General features: G+C 44.1%; 1 protein-coding gene across 1 annotated transcript in view; it reads right to left on the reverse strand.

The window, feature by feature from the left end:
- The window catches only part of VPS45 (vacuolar protein sorting 45 homolog), a 322,652-nt gene that overhangs the window by 38,393 nt on the left and 264,236 nt on the right, over nt 1–20,023 (reverse strand). The window contains exon 14 of the mRNA XM_086945373.1: nt 17,131–17,262. Within this exon, the coding sequence (XP_086801499.1) occupies nt 17,131–17,262 (132 nt within the window). The remainder of the gene's footprint in view (nt 1–17,130; nt 17,263–20,023) is intronic.

The following is a 20,023-nucleotide window of genomic DNA, read 5'->3' on the forward strand; positions in this document are numbered from 1 at the left end:
AAGGGCACGGCGTGCCCCTACTTTGAAAAATTATTACAGTCCATTCCCCTACTTCTTTATTTTTAAAAAGCGACCCAGGACGGCAGGAATGTTCCAAATTAAAAATGATAACTTTAGCATTCAGCCGTGTCCCCTGTATGGTGCACATCGAGTAAAGCCTTTGCAGTGCCACGGCCTCCTCCCCCTTCCCCTCTGTATCTGGGGGCAGGGGCCTGCAAAGCAAGCTGAAAGGGCCATCAGTCTTGGGTTAGCACGCAAAAAGGGCTACCTCTGATGGCCCTGCTGCTGCAGTGATTTACAGCTCATTACTGCCAAGGCTACCTGCCTGCCCCCACTGTGACCAATACAATGGTCACATCAGGATACTTTGGTGCCCCCCAACCCCCCCCCCCCCCCAACCCCCCCACTCCCCGCCTGGAACTCCTCTGTCCTTTATTTTCGGGCTCACGCAGACTGAGGGACGCCACCTGGAAAAGAAGACAAGCATTGAAAATGCAATAGGTCTTGCCTTTGATTAAGTTAAAGCCATTTGCTTATCTAATGGTATTGTATAGCAAAGCAAATGGCTTTAGCTTAATAAAAGGCGAACCTATTGCATTTTTAATGCCTGTTCAAGGATGTTGTGTTACCTTTTTTTTCACATTGTTTGAATTAAATAACGTTATAAGCTGTAAATGGTCAGTGAAATGCCAAACGTACTAAAAATTGGTATGTTTTTAGGTCTCGCCTATTAATCCCGCAAGGGATAATAGGACGAGAGTATAGAGGCCAAACCAAGGTCTGAAACCATTGCGGATTTCCTATAGTTCCTGTGGTGCACTCGTGTGGAAAGCGCGTCCACATCAAAGCCATCAGCCTCCCTCCCACAGGCATCTGCAGCTTCCCCCAGCGTGCGCTCGGCCTCAGGCATTTCTCCTCCCCCCTAATTATTCACCCCTGCTGTTGCTGCCCACAGCCGGCCGTACTTTCACTTTAACGGCCGCCAGGCCGTGTCTCTTTCAACATCCTCCCCCCTCCCAGTGTACTGCTTTGTCTAATCTCACGCTGCGGGCCCTTTTTATTATTACATTTGATCACAGCTTTTCTCACCACTTCGGAAGCTATCAAAAACCGTTGACAGCCTGCCTTTCCCTTTTTCAGAAATGTTAAATCCCTTTAATAGTAGCTTCTCCTCTTCCTTCTTTCTTCGTGACTTTTGTAATTGTCGTGTCCTATTAATTGGGAGCAAACGTCAACCATGAACCAGGTCTCAATTTGAAGATCCGTCAATTTCAGTTTTAAATAACGAGTTATTCACTCACAGGCACATCCACAGAGAGAGTCGGCGCACATGCTGTCTGCTCTGCAATGATGCAAAAAGCGGCTTCAAAGGCAATAAAACAAAAACAAGTGGCGTCTACATCATAAAACAACATAACCTTCGTGCCGCACACTTGCAACCTTCAGGAGGCTTATAATAAAACTTCTCTCGTGCACAGCGCACTCTCCCGTGGTCTCAACCAGAAGAGCAACAAGGCAGGTTGCAGCACAAATTGTACATACGCTTCCTGTAACTTTCTTTAGTTCTTGACTGCATGTGTTAGTCTTTTTACTGCCGGCGCGGCTGGACAGCTCGGGGGGCTCATGTGACAGAAGTGAAGACAGAGCACATTTCATGCTTTATTATTTTTTGTTAAATTTAGCACAGACACTGAACTGCTCCCTTCAACTTGTTTCATTTTGCAGAAACCTCAAATCGTAATGGGAAAACTAGCAGATTATAGAAGAAGAGCATGCATTATTTGCCTTCTGATTAGCGCCTGTCTTAATTGTTTGCCACTTTCCACATGACTGGCCAGGAAACGAGCCCCTGTCTCCCGCGCCCCGTGAGTCCTCCCAGCTCCGGCATTTCTTTATTAAAGTCTGGCTTACTTCGCGCAGAATGCGGCCTTAGATGTTGGTCCTCTAGAGTTACACATCTCACAGCGTGAGCAGTGTTGCGGCTGATTAAAATATTTTCTTTAAGACTTTCTAAGGAAACGATTACAAGTAAAGCTATCCCGCATAAAAGTCAGAGGGGAGAAAACAGGAGGTATTAGGCTTGTATTGGGTTACAACCAAAACAGACAAATGAAGACAAAAAAACGGTTTAAAAAGCTTCCCTCGCTAACCCATTTGAACTGGGTGTAAATGAATATTGTCCGCCTAGTCAAACACACCGTCGTCGCACACCAGGCTACTTTCAAACCATAAGAGTGAGAGAGAGCACTGGGCGAGAGTGAAAAGCGGTGGGATTCTATGGGGAAGAAAGTTGCACTAGAACATTTCTGGAATGTGAACACTTAAGGGAAATTAAAGCTGAATTCTCGATTTGTATAAGCAAACGCACAAGGCTACTTTCCTCAAAACAGTCCGGAAAGTATTTGATATTTGAATTTAAAAAAAAGGCTAACTTGTGAGGAAAGATATGATCCACTGACTTACATCCCAACTTCGAGACACGGCTGTTCTAATTCTAGCGCTGCCACTTTTTAAAAACCTGAGAATCCGAGTACATCCCCCAAATCGACTAACCCTTTTCCAAATCAAACATTTTTGAAAAGCAATGGCAAAGCCAATAGGTGTGGAATTCTTATGCTGCTGAAATTATTATCTTGTGGTCTACGATACATTGCAGGTCGTATTACAAGCCACCCTTTAATCTATGACACCTGGGTAACCATGCAACTACAGTATTGGTGCATTTGCACTACCTGCTATCTCCCAAGCGCCTTTCTACTTTCCCACTACAGTTTTCTATCCATTTACTGTGCTTAATGCTGTGATTTACATTTTAACTGGGAAGATAGCCCAGCGAGTTATTATGCTGCTGCCGAAAACGGTATGTGATGTGTAAGTTACACAGGCAGCCAGTTTATCAACCTTCAAAGGTCGTTAAAGTAAACCTAATGAAATAACCTTGTGTGTGGTGAATAATAATAAAGCAGTAGAGAACTAAAGAAAGAACCCATGTCTCCACGTTTGGGAGAGCAAAAAAACACTACCGCAAGGTTTGTCACCACCAATATAGTGTTCCCCTTATTATCACTGTTCTAGTTTCGTTTTTTGTTTTCTGACTAAAGGACTGTTGATCATAGATTGGGTTTGTTTCTGTGATGTTGGGAAATATGCTTGTTGATTTGTGCTATGTGCACCACTCAGCACCACCACAGCATCACTCTGCACCACCACAGCACCACTCAGCATCACCACAGCACCACTCAGCACCACCACAGCACCACTCAGCACTACCACACACCACTCAGCACCACCACAGCACCACCACAGCACCACCACAGCACCACTCAGCACCACCAGAGCATCACTCAGCACCACCACAGCGTCCCTCAGCACCACCACAGCGTCACTCAGCACCACCACAGCACCACACAGCACCACTCAGCACCACCACAGCATCACTCAGCGTAACCCCAGCATCACTCAGCACCACCACAGTACCACTCAGCACCACCACAGCACCACTCAGCACCACCACAGCATCACTCAGCGTAACCCCAGCATCACTCAGCACCACCCCAGCACCACTCAGCATCACTACAGCGTCACTTAGCACCACCACAGCATCACTCAGCACCACCACAGCACCACTCAGCACCACCACAGCATCACTCAGCACCACCACAGCACCACTCAGCACCACAGCAACACCATCACAGCACCACTCAGCACCACCACAGCACCACTAAGCACCACCACTCAGCACCACCACAGCACCACTCAGCACCGCCACAGCACCACCACAGCATCACTCAGCACCACCACAGCACCACTCAGAACCACCACAGCACCACTCAGCACCACCACATCACTCAGCACCACCACAGGAGCACTCAGCACCACCACAGCACCACACAGCACCACTCAGCACCACCACAGCATCACTCAGCGTAACCCCAGCATCACTCAGCACCACCACAGTACCACTCAGCACCACCACAGCACCACTCAGCACCACCACAGCATCACTCAGCGTAACCCCAGCATCACTCAGCACCACCCCAGCACCACTCAGCATCACTACAGCGTCACTTAGCACCACCACAGCATCACTCAGCACCACCACAGCACCACTCAGCACCACCACAGCATCACTCAGCACCACCACAGCACCACTCAGCACCACAGCAACACCATCACAGCACCACTCAGCACCACCACAGCACCACTAAGCACCACCACTCAGCACCACCACAGCACCACTCAGCACCGCCACAGCACCACCACAGCATCACTCAGCACCACCACAGCACCACTCAGAACCACCACAGCACCACTCAGCACCACCACATCACTCAGCACCACCACAGGAGCACTCAGCACCAACACAGTATCACTCAGCACCACCACAGCACCACTCAGCACCACCACAGCAGCACTCAGCACCACCACAGCAGCACTCAGCACCACCACAGCATCACTCAGCACCACCACAGCATCACTCAGCACCACCACAGCATCACTCAGCACCACCACAGCACCACTCAGCACCACCACAGCATCACTCAGCACCACAACAGCACCACCACTGCATCACTCAGCACCACTACAGTACCACTCAGCACCACCACAGCATCACTCAGCACCACCACAGCATCACTCAGCGCCACCACAGCATCACTCAGCGCCACCACAACATCACTCAGCGCCACCACAACATCACTCCGCACCATCACAGCTTCAATCTGTGCAACCATTCAACAACAACTGGTTAAAATATGTTCTCTCAATGTTTCAAGCTTTATTACAAATGTCACAAAAAGATGTTAATATTTCACTTCTGTTCTTGGATTTTCATCACAATAAAATACACTGAACATAATCTTCACAAAAGTTATTTACAAAAGTTTAAACTATTGCCATTATAAATTACAATCACTTTTATTTAAGTATTAATTATTAAAAAAAATTAAAAGCCATTGTTATTTGTAATATCAATACATCTAAGTCACGTAAATACAAAATATGTTGCATTACAAATGCTATAGGTGTCACATTTGCGAAAGTTATAACTATTGGCATTGTAAATGACAAAGCTATTAATTTAGCTATTTTCAAACCCAACACGTAAATAAAAAAATTGTCGTCATTTACAAGACCAATAGCTCAAACTTTCATAATGCGAGACCTATTGCATTGCAAATGCTTGTTGTCTTTCTAGCCACACCTCTGACTCCGCTCACTGATCCAATCCTTAGGTTATTACCGCCCCCTGATTCACCGCCCACAGTTCCCCCTACTTTTTTTCCCCCACTTCGACCACTGCCCCGAACTCAGCACACGCAGGTGACAGTATTTTACATTATATTATTGTTTACTCAACACTATTATTTTATATATATAGTAGAAGTATGAATGATATTACCTCAGCAAATGTTATCTATCTATATGTGATCAAGGCCCTCCGGGGCTGAAACGCGTCATGGTTGTCATCCTGTGGAATTAAAATATTTCACGAGCGATAAATTTGTGGTCCGTGCTCCTTTCTTTACGTTCAAAAGGCCAGTGGCAGAAGAGTGTTTTGGATATCTATATATACACATGTAGATATATATATATATATATATATATATATATATATATATATATATATATATATATATATATATATACTAGCAGCCCGCCCCAGCGTTGCCTGGGGAAGAAGGGGGCTGGGGGCAGCATTTCAGGCTTGCGTGCACTCCCGCCCCGCCCGCCACGACATTGTCTGTGTCCTGGACAATGTCGTGGCTGGCCGGGGCGGGAGTGCACGCAAGCCTGAAATGCTGCCCCCAGGACCTGAGCCTTACCGCAGTTGTTCCGGCCCAACCTCCCGCACCGGCTCCCGCCCGTCCCGTGTCCCAGAGCCTTACCTGAGCCACCGCTCCTCCCCAAGCTCCTCACTTCACCGCCGCTCCTCCTCGCAAGCCTGAAATGCTGCCCCTAGACCCTGAGCCTTACCGCAGTTGTTCCGGGCCAACCTCCCGCTCCGGCTCCCTCCCGTCCCGTGTCCCAGAGCCTTACCTGAGCCGCCGCTCCTCCCCGAGCTCCTCACTTCACTGCCGCTCCTCCTCGTCATCACGTACGTTGCGGCCAGCGCTACGTCATGCCCGTCAGCGTCGCGGCCGGCGCTACTTTCAGGGCACTACTTTTTTTTTTAAGTTATATTTTTAAATGTACGTTTTTTTTTTATTTTCTATAGCCTATGTCCATCTCCACACCCTGAGGATTACAACAATGTATTGGGTGTGTGGATTGGCGCGCTGTGGTTCCCGAGTTTACCTTGCCAAAAGGTTTGTGTTCTCTCTTTATAATAGTAGTATATATATATATATATATATATATATATTACCTACTGGCGGTCGCCAGTAGGTAGTTATAGTTAGGATCTACTTTCCATAGGAAATCCGCAACATTCTATTGGGAATAACTTTGGCGCCGGTGGACGAAAATTAGCGAATTTCTCAAAGTTCGTGGCCCGCTCCGCTCCTTCCCTGAAAATGTGGGGGGGATTCGTCAAGCGGGGGCCGAGATAAAAGGGGGGGTCCCAAAACGTGTTTTCCCCATGTTAATTTCCATAGGGAGGTCGAACTCACTTTTAGCCCGAACGGCTGAATGGATTTCCACCAAACTTGGCAAAATTGTAGTGACTGGTAGCCCGATGTGCCTTTGCTATGTCTCAAGATATGTGCTCCAGTGGATTTTGAGCAATTTAGGTTCAAAAAAATATATATATCTATGGCAGCGCCCCGGTACGCGCACCGGGGAGCGCTCCGGGCGAGACACGCGAGGTGCGCACGGAAAGCTGATTGGCTCTCGGGTGTCAGTAAACAGTCGAAACAGTCCGGAGCGGCTGCCATCTTGTGTCTCGGTAGGAAAGAGACACAAGAGGTGGGAAAAAAAAGGGGGAAATGACCATAAGGGGGCAGGGATAGACCCCCCCTGACCCCCTAGGTTTGATGTGGGGGCTATAAAAGGGCCCCGCGTGGCAAAAAAAATATTTTTTTTGATTTGCGCGGGGGGAGCGCCCGGTACGCGCACCGGGGAGCGGACGATGGGGAAAAAAGAATGACAGAGTTTTAAAAAAATGTAGCCTTTTTTTTATAAATTGGAGGTAGTTCCAAAAATAACTGTTTTTTTCTTCTTTTTGTTGTTTTATATTTTTATTGTTTTTTGAACATTTTTAATTTTTGGGGGGTTTTCTGAACAGTTTTATATATTTTTTTGTATTTTTCATGGGGAGAAACGAAAAAACAGGGAATTGAAAATGGCTCAACTGGAGAAAAAAAAAAAGAAAAGAAATAATTAGGGGTTATTGGGGCATTTATGGTTGTCCCCAGCAAGGACGATGAGCTTTACGCTCTGTTCTCCGTAGGAGATGGTCTTCCCACAATATTTGCAGGTTATTCGGAAATCCGCAAACCGTGGCTGAATGCAAGGGATCGTCTCTCTTGCCTCTTGTCCCGACGGAGTGCGTTGCTTTCTTTTAGAGGTGGTGATTGTAGTTTGGGGAGGGTTTCTGGCCAGTTCCCTCATCTCTGCAGCAGAATAGTTTATTGGATGCTTGCGCTGCATGTGTCTAATCATTGTGTTGTTTCCGAATGAATATTTTTTATTAGGGTTCCCCCTAGAAAGTTCCATGCCACAGATTAGGCAAGTCACCTTGGCTGCATTTACTTTTTTCTTCCCCTCTGGGATCGAAAAAAACTCCCATTTAATGTGTGGTCTTGGCTGGTATGGGGTATTGTGTTCTTCAAGCCTTCTTCTCCTCCCCTCCTCCTCCTCCTCTTCCTCCTCTTGTTGACCACCAATGTAATCTTGTGGTGGTCCTCTTGGTGGTTGTGGTGGTGGTGGTGGTGGTGCAGATGCACCAGCTGCTGCTGCTACTGAAGTCATTATATAGATCAAAAAGGTACAGAGAGGTACAAACAGGTCTTCCTAAGTCAAAGGACTAAGTTAGAATAAGGAAACAAGCATTAGAAATGCAATAGGTCTCGCAGCATTAGAGTTAGTGCTTTTAGAATTGTTTATGGGTTTTTTTGTAAATCTTTAGCATGAGGTTGAGTGAGGGTGAGGGGTTGAGGGTGAGTGAGGGTGAGGCTGAGGGGTTGAGGGTGAGGGTGAGTGAGGGGTTGAGGGTGAGGGGGTGAGGGGTTGAGGGTGGGTGAGGGGTTGAGGGTGAGGGGTTGAGGGTGAGGGTGAGTGAGGGTGAGGGTGAGTGAGGGTGGGTGAGGGTGAGTGAGGGTGGGTGAGTGTGAGTGAGGGTGAGTGTGGGTGAGTGTGGGTGAGGGTGGGTGAGGGTGAGGGGTTGAGGGTGCGGGGTTGAGGGTGAGTGAGGGTGAGGGGTTGAGGGTGAGTGAGGGTGAGGGAGGGTGAGGGGTTGAGGTTGAGGGGTTGAGGGTGAGTGGGGGTGAGTGAGGGTGAGGGGTTGAGGGTGAGTGAGGGTGAAGGTGAGTGAGGGTGAGTGAGGGTGGGTGAGTGTGAGTGAGGGTGGGTGAGTGTGAGTGAGTGTGAGTGTGGGTGAGGGGTTGAGGGTGAGGGGTTGAGGGTGAGGGGGTGAGGGGTTGAGGGTGAGGGGTTGAGGGTGAGGGGTTGAGGGTGGGTGAGGGGTTGAGGGTGGGTGAGGGGTTGAGGGTGGGTGAGGGGTTGAGGGTGGGTGAGGGGTTGAGAGTGAGTGAGGGTGAGGGTGAGTGAGGGTGAGGGGTTGAGGGTGAGTGGGGGTGAGTGAGGGTGAGTGAGGGTGAGGGGTTGAGGGTGAGTGAGGATGAGGGGTTGAGGGTGGGTGAGGGTGAGTGAGGGTGAGTGTGAGTGAGGGTGAGTGAGGGTGAGTGAAGGTGGGTGAGGGTGAGGGGTTGAGGGTGATTGAGGGTGAGGCGTTGAGGGTGAGTGAGGGGTTGAGGGTGAGTGAAGGTGAGGGTGAGGGTGAGTGAGGGTGAGGGGTTGAGGGTGAGTGAGGGTGAGGGGTTGAGGGTGAGTGAGGGTGAGGGGTTGAGGGTGAGTGAGGGTGAGTGAGGGTGAGGGGGTGAGGGTGAGTGAGGGTGAGGGGTTGAGGGTGAGGGTGGGTGAGGGTGAGTGAGGGGTTGAGGGTGAGGGTGAGGGGTTGAGGGTGAGGGGGTGAGGGTGAGGGGGTGAGGGGTTGAGGGTGAGTGAGGGTGAGGGGTTGAGGGTGAGTGAGGGTGAGGGTTAGTGAGGGTGAGTGAGGGTGAGTGAGGGTGAGTGAGAGTGAGTGAGAGTGAGGGTGAGTGAGGGTGAGTGAGGGGTTGAGGGTTACACAAGGGAGCATTCGTATTATAGCTGCATTAGTACCTGCAGTGAAGGGAAGTGAAAGTTCCTTCCTCTGGGGCAATGAGCTAAAACAATCTAAGACAGGTGCAGAAGTTTCTATCAATTGCTAATGAGTAGATCTGGAGAACACTGAGAAAATACAGAATAGACAATCCCTGTTCCAAAAATTTGCTGAAGCTTGATAACTATACTCTGAAAAATCTCTATGCATCAATAACATTAACACAACACATTGAAGATTTTCTGGAACGGATGGACCTGGAGAGGTGTAATGAAAAGGGAAATCTGAACAATTTTAATTTGTACAACTAATTGTGTTCTAATACAGGAACAAAAAACAGCCAGTTAAAGGAAACAAAGTGTACTGCACCCGGCGGGAGAATATCATCCAGAGACAGACCTCCCCGAAGTAACAGGTCTGCGCTATGCGGTTTCAGCTACAACTGTAAAATGTGATCATTGCAAGGTTGTCCTAATTTTTTTCAATTCATGACCTACCAACAACATTAACTGCTTCTGCTCTACACCAGTTAAACAGACTACTAGATTGCAATCTCTTTGAAGGACTAACAAATACATTAATTACAATTCTCCAAAGCTTTTTTTTCGAAAATTAACCAAATTTCACTACTGCTGGGACTTTATTAAAATATATATTTACCAATGGAAAGTTACAAAACTCATGTACCATAACCATGATCACATATGAGCATTACTTAAAGTCTGTAAATGGGCAAGCATAAAAAAATAACGCATTCAAGAATTTGACAACTCTAGTCCCTCAGTCCACAGAGCAGTTGGATTTTCAGGAGAGATAACAAACCTGCAGATATCTTGTACACGGTTGTCTTTTAGAATTAGTTCAATATCTTTTCAATTTCTCTAGCTGACTAAATTCCTGTGACATTCCGAGTCCACCGAGTTTGTGTGTAACCGGATGGATTTCGGGTGACAGATCTTTTGGCAAAAACGCATGACCGGCGTGAAGCGAGGCCAGCTTGAATATCCACAGGGCTCTCGGGTGATGTGACACCTTTGGGAGGACCCTTCGATCCATTCAGCGGATCGCGCTGACAGACTTCACTGGCGATTGGTTTCATTTTAAAACTAGGTCCTGCTTTCGCATTTTTTAATGAGACGCTTCATCTTTCGTACAAAAACCTTATTGTCTTGTAGTGAAAGCCTATTTTGTCCATATATCACATGACGCATGCAGCGTGCATAGAACTCAAATCAATTATTTACAGAGGGAAGGCTCAGGCGCCATTTCCTTGGCAACGAAAGCCGAATGCTAAATACTTGCATTTTACTCGCCAAATACTACAGATTACTCATCTAAAGCACGCTTTCTCCTGCTTAAAAGGTCTGTAAATTCAAAACACTCTCTGCTCAGTGTAAGTAAGCTAATATTATCACTAGGATCCCTGGCATACCGGAGGCTTGGAAAAAGAGGGGACCCTTGTTTTTTTGTAGCGAGGCCAAGCCGCATTGCTTAGCAACAGCCCCAGAGGCCCGCTAGAATCCAGCCCTTGTTTTCAACCTTTTAGTTCTGCTCCGCAAATTGCATTTAATGCGGCCTAGCAGGGCGCTGGTCAGCGTTGGGGTCAACAAACCTCTCCCAGTAATAGCAATGAGGCTTTGTTACTAGAAGTCACAGCAGGAAGCCAGAGAAAGGAAACGCCGCATATGTAAACAAGCGCTGGCAAAGTTCCTTGCCGAAAACGTGCAGGCGAGGTGCGACACGGCAGGAAGACGGAAGGAAGAGAGGGGAGGGGGAGGAGAAATGCGACACGGCGGGAGGGGGCGGGCAGGGGAGGGGGCGGAGAGGGGAGAGGTGCGACACGGCAGGAAGACGGAAGGAAGAGAGGGGAGGGGGAGGAGAAATGCGACACGGCGGGAGGGGGCGGAGGGGTAAACAAAGACGGACGTGCACGCGCCCGTGACTTTTAAGGTCAATGCGCATGCGCATAAGCTTAATGCGCATGCGCATTGACCTTAAAAGTCACGGGCACTGCAAGGAATCGCCACGATTCCTTGCAGTGCAGATAAAGAGTGGATAACTCGCAATACTCTCGCCTTGCTCGATGCGCATGCGCATCGACAGGCGAGACCTAAAAAGGTGGGGTCTTTCATCAGTTGGGAAAAAAAAGGCCTGAACCAATGAGAAGTGTTATTTCAAGGTCACAAGACCAGGGATTTCATCATTATGAAAGTAAAACTGTTCTGCACCAATTAAAAGTGTTATTTTCAGGTCACATGACCGAAGCGCTTACGCGACGCGCCCCCGGGCGCGCCCCGGGTCGCGTAAGCGCTTTGGATGTTTACATTGCGCGATCGTATTCGCTCGAGTGCTTCCGGGTGCGCTTACGCCGTGCGTATCACGCGGACGCGGCTACGCGATACGTCACGATCATGTTTTCGTTCGCGACATTGGCGCTAACGGGACGCTTCCCGGTTCGCGCACCGGGGCGCTTAAAAAGACTACGCTCTCCGAGGCGCTCACCGGGGCGCACCCCGGGAGCGCTCCAGGGTCAAAAAAAATTGTTTAAAATACAAATAAAATATAGGATTCATTCATTTTCAAAAATATTACATTTCATAGCTATAGACATTTGCTATTAACCAAATTTTGAAATTCAAAGAAAAAAACATAGGTTTGGGGCCTTATATATAGTTAGGAATTAGTATTTAAAAAACCTATGAAATTCACTGAAAAAACCATAGGTTTCACACCAGTTATAGTTAGGAATTAGCATATAAAAAACCTATTACATTCACTGAAAAAAACATAGGTTTCACACCAGTTATAGTTAGCTGGAAATTTTACTGACATAAAACCATTGAAATTCCAAGTTATAGTTAGTTGGACTCACTATAACTTGCGCGTGTAATGCACTGCTGATGACGTCACATATTACATCACTCATGACATGGTCAGTGACATCACTCATGACATCACTGATGACACCATCTTTGTGACAGAGTGACAGACCTCCTTTCAGTGTAATGTAACCCTTAAAACACATATTCGAAAATAGAAACTAACATTTTCAAAACAATGGAGATATCCATACCAGTTACAACAACCAATTCAGTAATACCACCATCTATATACACATCCACTCATTCACCAACAGTTCTATATAGTCACTCATACATATACTCACTCATCATATGTGGTGATACACCTATACATCCTGTTACACACCGACAGTCATCCAAAAGTTACTCACACACATACTCACACATGCAAATAAACTATTGAACATCCATTTATTTGCATATACAGCTATACACACACTACCACCTTACTTCTAAGGAAACTTACACATACTTACTCTCTTAAACAATCACTTATAGAAACACATACTTATTTAAACAGGAACTCTTAATATCTCACATATACTCACTTATAAACATCAATTCTCACATATACTAGATTAAAACATATGTCGTTACTCATAAAGACACTAGTGAGACAGTCATTCACTCACTAACACACACATATACACACTCATCCACCCATACAGTCCTGCACATATGCTGTCTTCAAAACACATACAAACAGTGAGTCAATCATTGATGCATCTATGTGCTAAGTAATACCCCCACCAAACCATACAGACACTCACACTGATACTAAAAAAACATCTAATAACCCATATACACACACATGTAGCTACTCACCAACCCATGCAGCCAATTATACACAAAGTGAAACACTGATACATATATTTAAATATTTAAACATTACTCGCTAATATATGTATTCACTAAGATACACTTAATAAGCCAGTTAACCAATCAATTTTTTTTAAAACAACATTCATTAAAACACTTATTTAAACATTTATTCTTCCATCGACCTTTACATACACATATAAAAAACATATTTATTTTTCAGAAAGACACACATTCACTGGATGGTGTCATCAGTGATGCCATGAGTGATGTCACTGACCATGTCATGAGTGATGTAATATGTGACGTCATCAGCAGTGCATTACACGCGCAAGTTATAGTGAGTCCAACTAACTATAACGTGGAATTTCAATGGTTTTATGTCAGTAAAATTTCCAGCTAACTATAACTGGTGAAACCTATGGTTTATTCAGTGAATTTAATAGGTTTTTTATATGCCAATTCCTAACTATAACTGGTGTGAAACCTATGGTTTCACACCATAGTTTTTCGGCAAGTGCAAAAGCGACGCGTTTCGCCATTACAGCTTGTAATGGCAAAACGCGTTGCTTTTGCACTTGCCGAATAAATATTATTGCAAGAAGCCTGGGTGTCCGAGTATTTCCTTGGAATCAAGGTTCTGTTGGTGTGAAGATTGAGGATTGCCGGTATCCTAACTCTGGACCGCCCGTGACAGCCCGCAATTTCTAGAGCGGAACTTGTGACTATATATATATAGGTTTCAGGCACGTTATAGTTAGAAAGTAGCATTTAAAAAACCCTAGAAATTCACTGAAAAAACCATAGGTTTCAGGGACGTTATAGTTATGGACATTTCACTCGTACAAAAACAAAGAAATTCAGCCATTAGAGTTAGTTCAGCTAACTATAACTTGCGCCCCCGCAATGCACTGCTGATGACGTCACATATTACATCATTCATGACATGGTCAGTAACATCACTGATGACATCTCGAATGACATCACTGATGACATAACCCACATGAAAATCTGATGCACCTCCTCACAGTCTAATATAACCTTTGATACACCCACTGTAAAATACAGACTACTATTTTCGAAACCATCGACACACCAATACCAGTTACTACATACACACTCATTGATTCCTAGGTCTACACACACATCCACTAATTCACCCATACAATCACTCATACATGCAGTCACTCATTAATACAACACTATCATATGCACTCATACACCTATAAAAACACTCACACACCGCCACTCACCCATACAGTTACTTACACACCTAGTGAGTCATGTAAAGAATCAATCACACTTCCATTTACTCACCAATACAGTTATACACACACCACCTCACGTATTCATACAGATACTAACACATACTTACTCTCTTTTACAATCACTGACACAAGCACCCACTCATCCATACAGCCACTCTCACTATCCCTCACTCTCACATAGTCATTTATATGCTTAAACACTCACATATACTGCCTTTCACATATGTAGTTACTCACAAATATACCAGAGACATCCATTTACTTACCAACACAGCCATAGGCACACTCACTCAACCATACAGCCCGTAACAGACACACTCTTGAACCCATACACCCAGTGAATCCCCTACTCACACATCTATGCACAGTCACATCCCCCACCCACCCACACAGACACTCAGGCACCCATACGGATACTCAGGCAACCAATCAATAACCCATATAGACCCTCATTTAGCTACTCATCAACACATGCAACCGCTCACAGACCAACTGACAAACTAAACTGTGTGAATGTCTGTATCTGTTACTAACCCATGCATTCAGTAAGACACATTTAACCACTCACTTATACAGTCAATCACGCAGCTACTAAATCATACATTCAGACACTTATACACCCACTCATTCTTCAACACACCTTGGCCAATATATAGAAAGCATATTTAAACTTTACAGAACACAGTCACTGGATGATGCCATCAGTGATGTCACTGACCATGTCATGAATGATGTAATACGTGACGTCATCAGCAGTGCATTGCGGGGTCGCGAGTTATAGTTAGCTGAACAAATTTCTATGTTTTTTTGTACGAGTGAAATGTCGAACTAACTAGAACGCCCCTGAAACCTATGTTTTTTTCAGTGAATTTCTAGGGTTTTTTCAATGCTAACTTCTAACTATAACGTCTCTGAAACCTGTGATTTTTTCAGTGAATATTTATTTATTTATTTTAAGGTTGGATCCCTCAAAATAATATTTCATCACACATCCCTAATCAATTGATCTCCGTCTAAATTAGAACTAGCTGATTAACACCCTAGTTATATTACTCTAATCTGTGTGGAGCTATATAAACCTTCCCTGCATACCTTTCATGCCATCAGACCTGAAGACACAACGCAACCATTTCGGCATCCCATCAGTATCGGGTCCAAACCGTGCTTACCCGCCCCAAATACCATAGTTATCTTTCTGACTTTCTTGTATGCAGTGGTCTGCGCTGCGAGGAGGGGTTAGAGTCCACTAGGCACCATAGTTATCTTTCTTACTTTTTTGTATATGGTGGTCTGTGCTGCGAGGAGGGGTCAGAGTTCACTCGGCTTCTGTTTTGCTACACAAGACTATGAACAATACTTGTTCAGATAAAGGACAGTAAAATGACGCCTACTGCCATTTTGTGCCCTCGCCTTCCTTCAAGACGGAAAAGATTAACTTCAAATTTCAGCTATTACGTTAACTAAAAAGAGCTTCAGACAATGGAAAAAAGGCTTTTCAGTTGATTAACGCGAGCTTTAGAAAACATGACAGACACATATTTATTTCCCATAAATTGAATGGCTCTTGAAAGAAATTAACATATCTATTTTCTATGCCTTATTCTTTTACCATGCACTCTGAAGCATTCAGTGTATGCGATGCACAGTGAGGAGTTAACAAACAACATTGCCTGTACTATGTGTAACATTATAAAAACACAAAGCCATACAATACATGTCAGGGGAAATCAAGTAGCTTGCTAAGTGAACACATCTGAACTTGCAATCTATATTGATGGATTGTTACCCTGCTATCAATTTCTAAAGAAAATAAAGAACTGGAAAAAAATATTTGATAAAATACTAACAAATATAGACTAACACAATCTCGAACTAACACAAATATCTCCCTAAAACTTTTTTGTACCTGTATTTAATTCCTAAATCTAGTTAAAAGACCTTGACAAGCATTTTAGGACTGAGTTAATTTATTATTCTGACACGTCCTAGTGTACTGCGGAGCAAATACTCAATAGCGGGTTTAGGCGCAGGTCAAAATATTTGCAGGAAGTGATTTATGTAAAATCAAGACTTTGGTAGTCTAGGTTTTGGAGTCTGTTTTCCAACATGTGTTTTGCAGTCTGTTATCCATGTATTACACTCATTTAAAGAGTGAAGACTATATTCTGACCATAGTAACTATATGCATAAAAGATATTGGGGATTTTTGACAAAAGAGAGGGATGTTTGACAAAAGGAAGCAAAGAGAAGACCACTGCTTCACAAAGGGATGAACACTATCAGGACTTCTGTTGATTGTTTGTGTTTCTTCTTGTATAGGTTAATGAGAAGCTTCCTTGTATGGCATACCATTTTTTAGAACTGAGAGATGCTGGATACACTTAAGATGGCCCAATGTGCAACGGGTTTATTGGTAGAAATGAAAGAGCAAGAACTTAAAATATGGTGGAAGGCTAACCCCCTTCAAGTAATGAAACAGGTGGGTTCTCATGTCTTCCATCTCTTACCTGACATCAATGTGCTACGCTAGTAAAACATATTTAAGGTCCCTCTTTGAATGTACTGTGTATTTTGACTTCAGTCCTAATACGGTTTGTTTACTCACTCTACTGTAGGCCTACATAATGGTTTTACTTTAAGTGTTGTCAAAAGAAGTTACGGTAGTAATGATATATAAACACAGCAAATTTGGTGAACAAAAGATTGTCTCAGGACAATGGAAAATCAAGATCTATCAATTTACACAACTACCCAAGGTTGCAGGGTAAAACAAATTTTCAATTCCTTAGCAGACAGCCAAGATTTCAAAGCATTGAAACAGTCAACAAGCACCAGGGACCACATGACGTAAATAGTACTTAAGGACCAATCAAGAGTGTACCTTTTAGTGTTGTGAATGGTCGTCCCTCCCAGAACAATCCTGACTCCAGGCGTCGTTCGATTGAGGTTATACACAGTTAACGCTTCCTCATAGGTGGTTCCTCCGATCATAAACACAATGATATCCTGAGGCCTGCAGCAATTGAATAAAATGAATAAGGTTATTAAAGAAAACAATTGATAGTTGGGTGAGGGGATAGATGGACGACGTAGGAGGGGGAAGAAATAAGAAACAGCAGAGACATGCGTTACATGTGTATTCTATGCAATTGGTTGAGCCTATTTCTGTTTTGAGGCGCCTCTTGACTTTACGCCGCCCGGCCTCCAGGATGTGGGCCATATGGCTGTGTATTATCCTGTATGGTACCCTTGGTTATCCTCATCTTATTACGCCTATGAGTAGACTGCCTGATTATGTCTTCTATGCTATCCGCAATAAACATATTTTTTTTAAAAAAAAGAAAACAATTGATCACATAAAAATTCAATATTAAATCAGTATTTATTTAATTGAACACAATATTGTTCTATGTCACAACACATAGAAAGAAAAAAGTTAAAGAGAGTGTGGGTTTGTATTGCTTTGCAACTTCTCTCACTCCAGCATAGCCAAGAGCTTGTGTGCAACATATGGAAGTTTACTTTAAGACCCGTTTTTTGTATTAAATAAACCATTTGTCTGATGTGTCATACCCATTCGATCTGATGACCTGTGCTAGCAGATCCTACAGCCACGAGTAGTACACAAAAAACAATCTGCCTTCGTACTAAATAAGCTTTTTTACCTGTTGCTCAGAGCCAATTCTGGAAGGCAGGTCTCAGCATTCCATTCAGATCATGGAGAACATTTCTTTCCCAGACACAATATTCCCTACCTCGCCTCCACTGGTCCTATGTGACTGCACCAAACAATGATGCAACTAGTCTCCCTGCAAGCCAACCTGCATTACCATATCCTGTGCAACAACCCCCTGAAAAACCATGTTGCCATTAGATCTTGCTCCATTCAAGTATTATACTTCTCTTCCAACACGAACCTCCTCATCGGCACAGTCTAATACTGACCCTGAGGCTTTCTGGCACTTTGTGAAAGCCAACTGGGTGTCACTGCTTCAAAGTTTACACAGACAGCTCTTGTTGAAATTGCCCCACACGCAGATATATTGCAGAGCAATTCTCGTCGAAGGACTTCTCTTGACTCCCAACACCACAATTTCTCTGCAGTTTATCTATTCATCCCTGTACATACCTACGGTTTCATAAAAGGTACCCTAACACCCTAACATAAAAGCATGACTTATGTATGTATATGTGTGTGTGTGTGTGTGTGTGTGTGTGTGTGTGTGTATATATATATATATATATATATATATATATATATATTACCTACTGGCGGTCGCCAGTAGGTATATATAGTTAGGATTTTTTCTCTATGGGATTTTTGAAAATTCTATGTCTAATAACTTTGGCGTTTGTGGACGGAATTGGCTGAAATTTTCAGGAAAATGGAACATTTTGTTTCTGAGCAGCCCCTGACAATTTGGGGGGGTTTCATCAAGGGGGGGCCGAGAAAAAAGGGGGTCCCAAAACGCATTTTTCCCATGTTAATTTCCATAGGGCGGTTGGCCTCACTTTTAGCTCGAACGGCTGAATGGATTTGCACGAAACTTGGCAAAATTGTAGGGACTGTTAGCCCGATGTGCCTTTGCTAGGTCTCAATATATGTGCTCCAGTGGATTTTGAGTAATTTAGGTTCAAAAAAAGATATATATCTGGGCGGAGCCTAACCACACATCTGATCTGATTGGCTGTCAGCACTTCATCCAAGAAGTGTTGGCAGCCATCTTGGGACCAATATACATGATAGCACCTCATTAAAAAGCATTGTAGTTAATAGAGGGTTTTAGGACTTTAGTTACATTATAAATCATTTGTTGATGGTACCATACTCGTTTTAGGAATTGTGGTGGGTTCTAAGGTGATTTTACCATGTGAAAAAACCTTCTGCTGTGATATCATGAATATTGTTTGAAAGAAAACTAATATCTCATGATTTTCCCACAGTGGTTTGGAAGGGGATCTATAAGCTAAACTGAAAGCATATTTTCTGTAAATTCACATTATCTTTCTCAGTCATGTGAAAATGAAGTCTGACATTCTCAGTAAAACATGTACATCCAACAAGGACAGAGACTGTCAGTTGATTCCTTTGTGTTCTACTGCAGCCTCCTAGAGTGTTCTAAAGAACAACTAGAGCGCTAACAGTCCTACTTATTACAAAGGTATGGCACACCTGAAGCCATCTTGATTGGAATAAAGTGGTAACTCTTAAAACATTTAATTTAAAAAGAAACAACATGAGAGGGTATATTTTGCCATAGAAAGTATGATTAGGGCTGCAGAATGAAAAATTAGGGCACATTTTGAGTGACTTCTCAAATCCTTTTCTATTTCATTAAAACATTCTGACATGCAGTCTCCCAAAATGGCCACCAGAGACAAAAGAGCCCAAATGTAGCCCAAATATCACCCAGATGTAGCCCAAGTATAGCCCAATGACAGAATGTCCCAGAGTGTTCTAAAGAACAACTAGAGCGCTAACAGTCCTACTTATTACAAAGGTATGGCACACCTGAAGCTATCTTGATTGGAATAAAGTGGTAACTTTTAAAACATTTAATTTAAAAAGAAACAACATGAGGGGGTATATTTTGCCATAGAAAGTATGATTAGTGCTGCAGAATGAAAAATTAGGGCACATTTTGAGTGACTTCTCAAATCCTTTTCTATTTCATTAAAACATGCTGACATGCAGTCTCCCAAAATGGCCACCAGAGACAAAAGAGCCCAAATGTAGCCCAAATATCACCCAGATGTAGCCCAAGTATAGCCCA

This window comes from Lissotriton vulgaris, chromosome 12 (genome assembly GCF_964263255.1).
Source record: "Lissotriton vulgaris chromosome 12, aLisVul1.2, whole genome shotgun sequence".
Classification (NCBI taxonomy): domain Eukaryota; kingdom Metazoa; phylum Chordata; class Amphibia; order Caudata; family Salamandridae; genus Lissotriton; species Lissotriton vulgaris.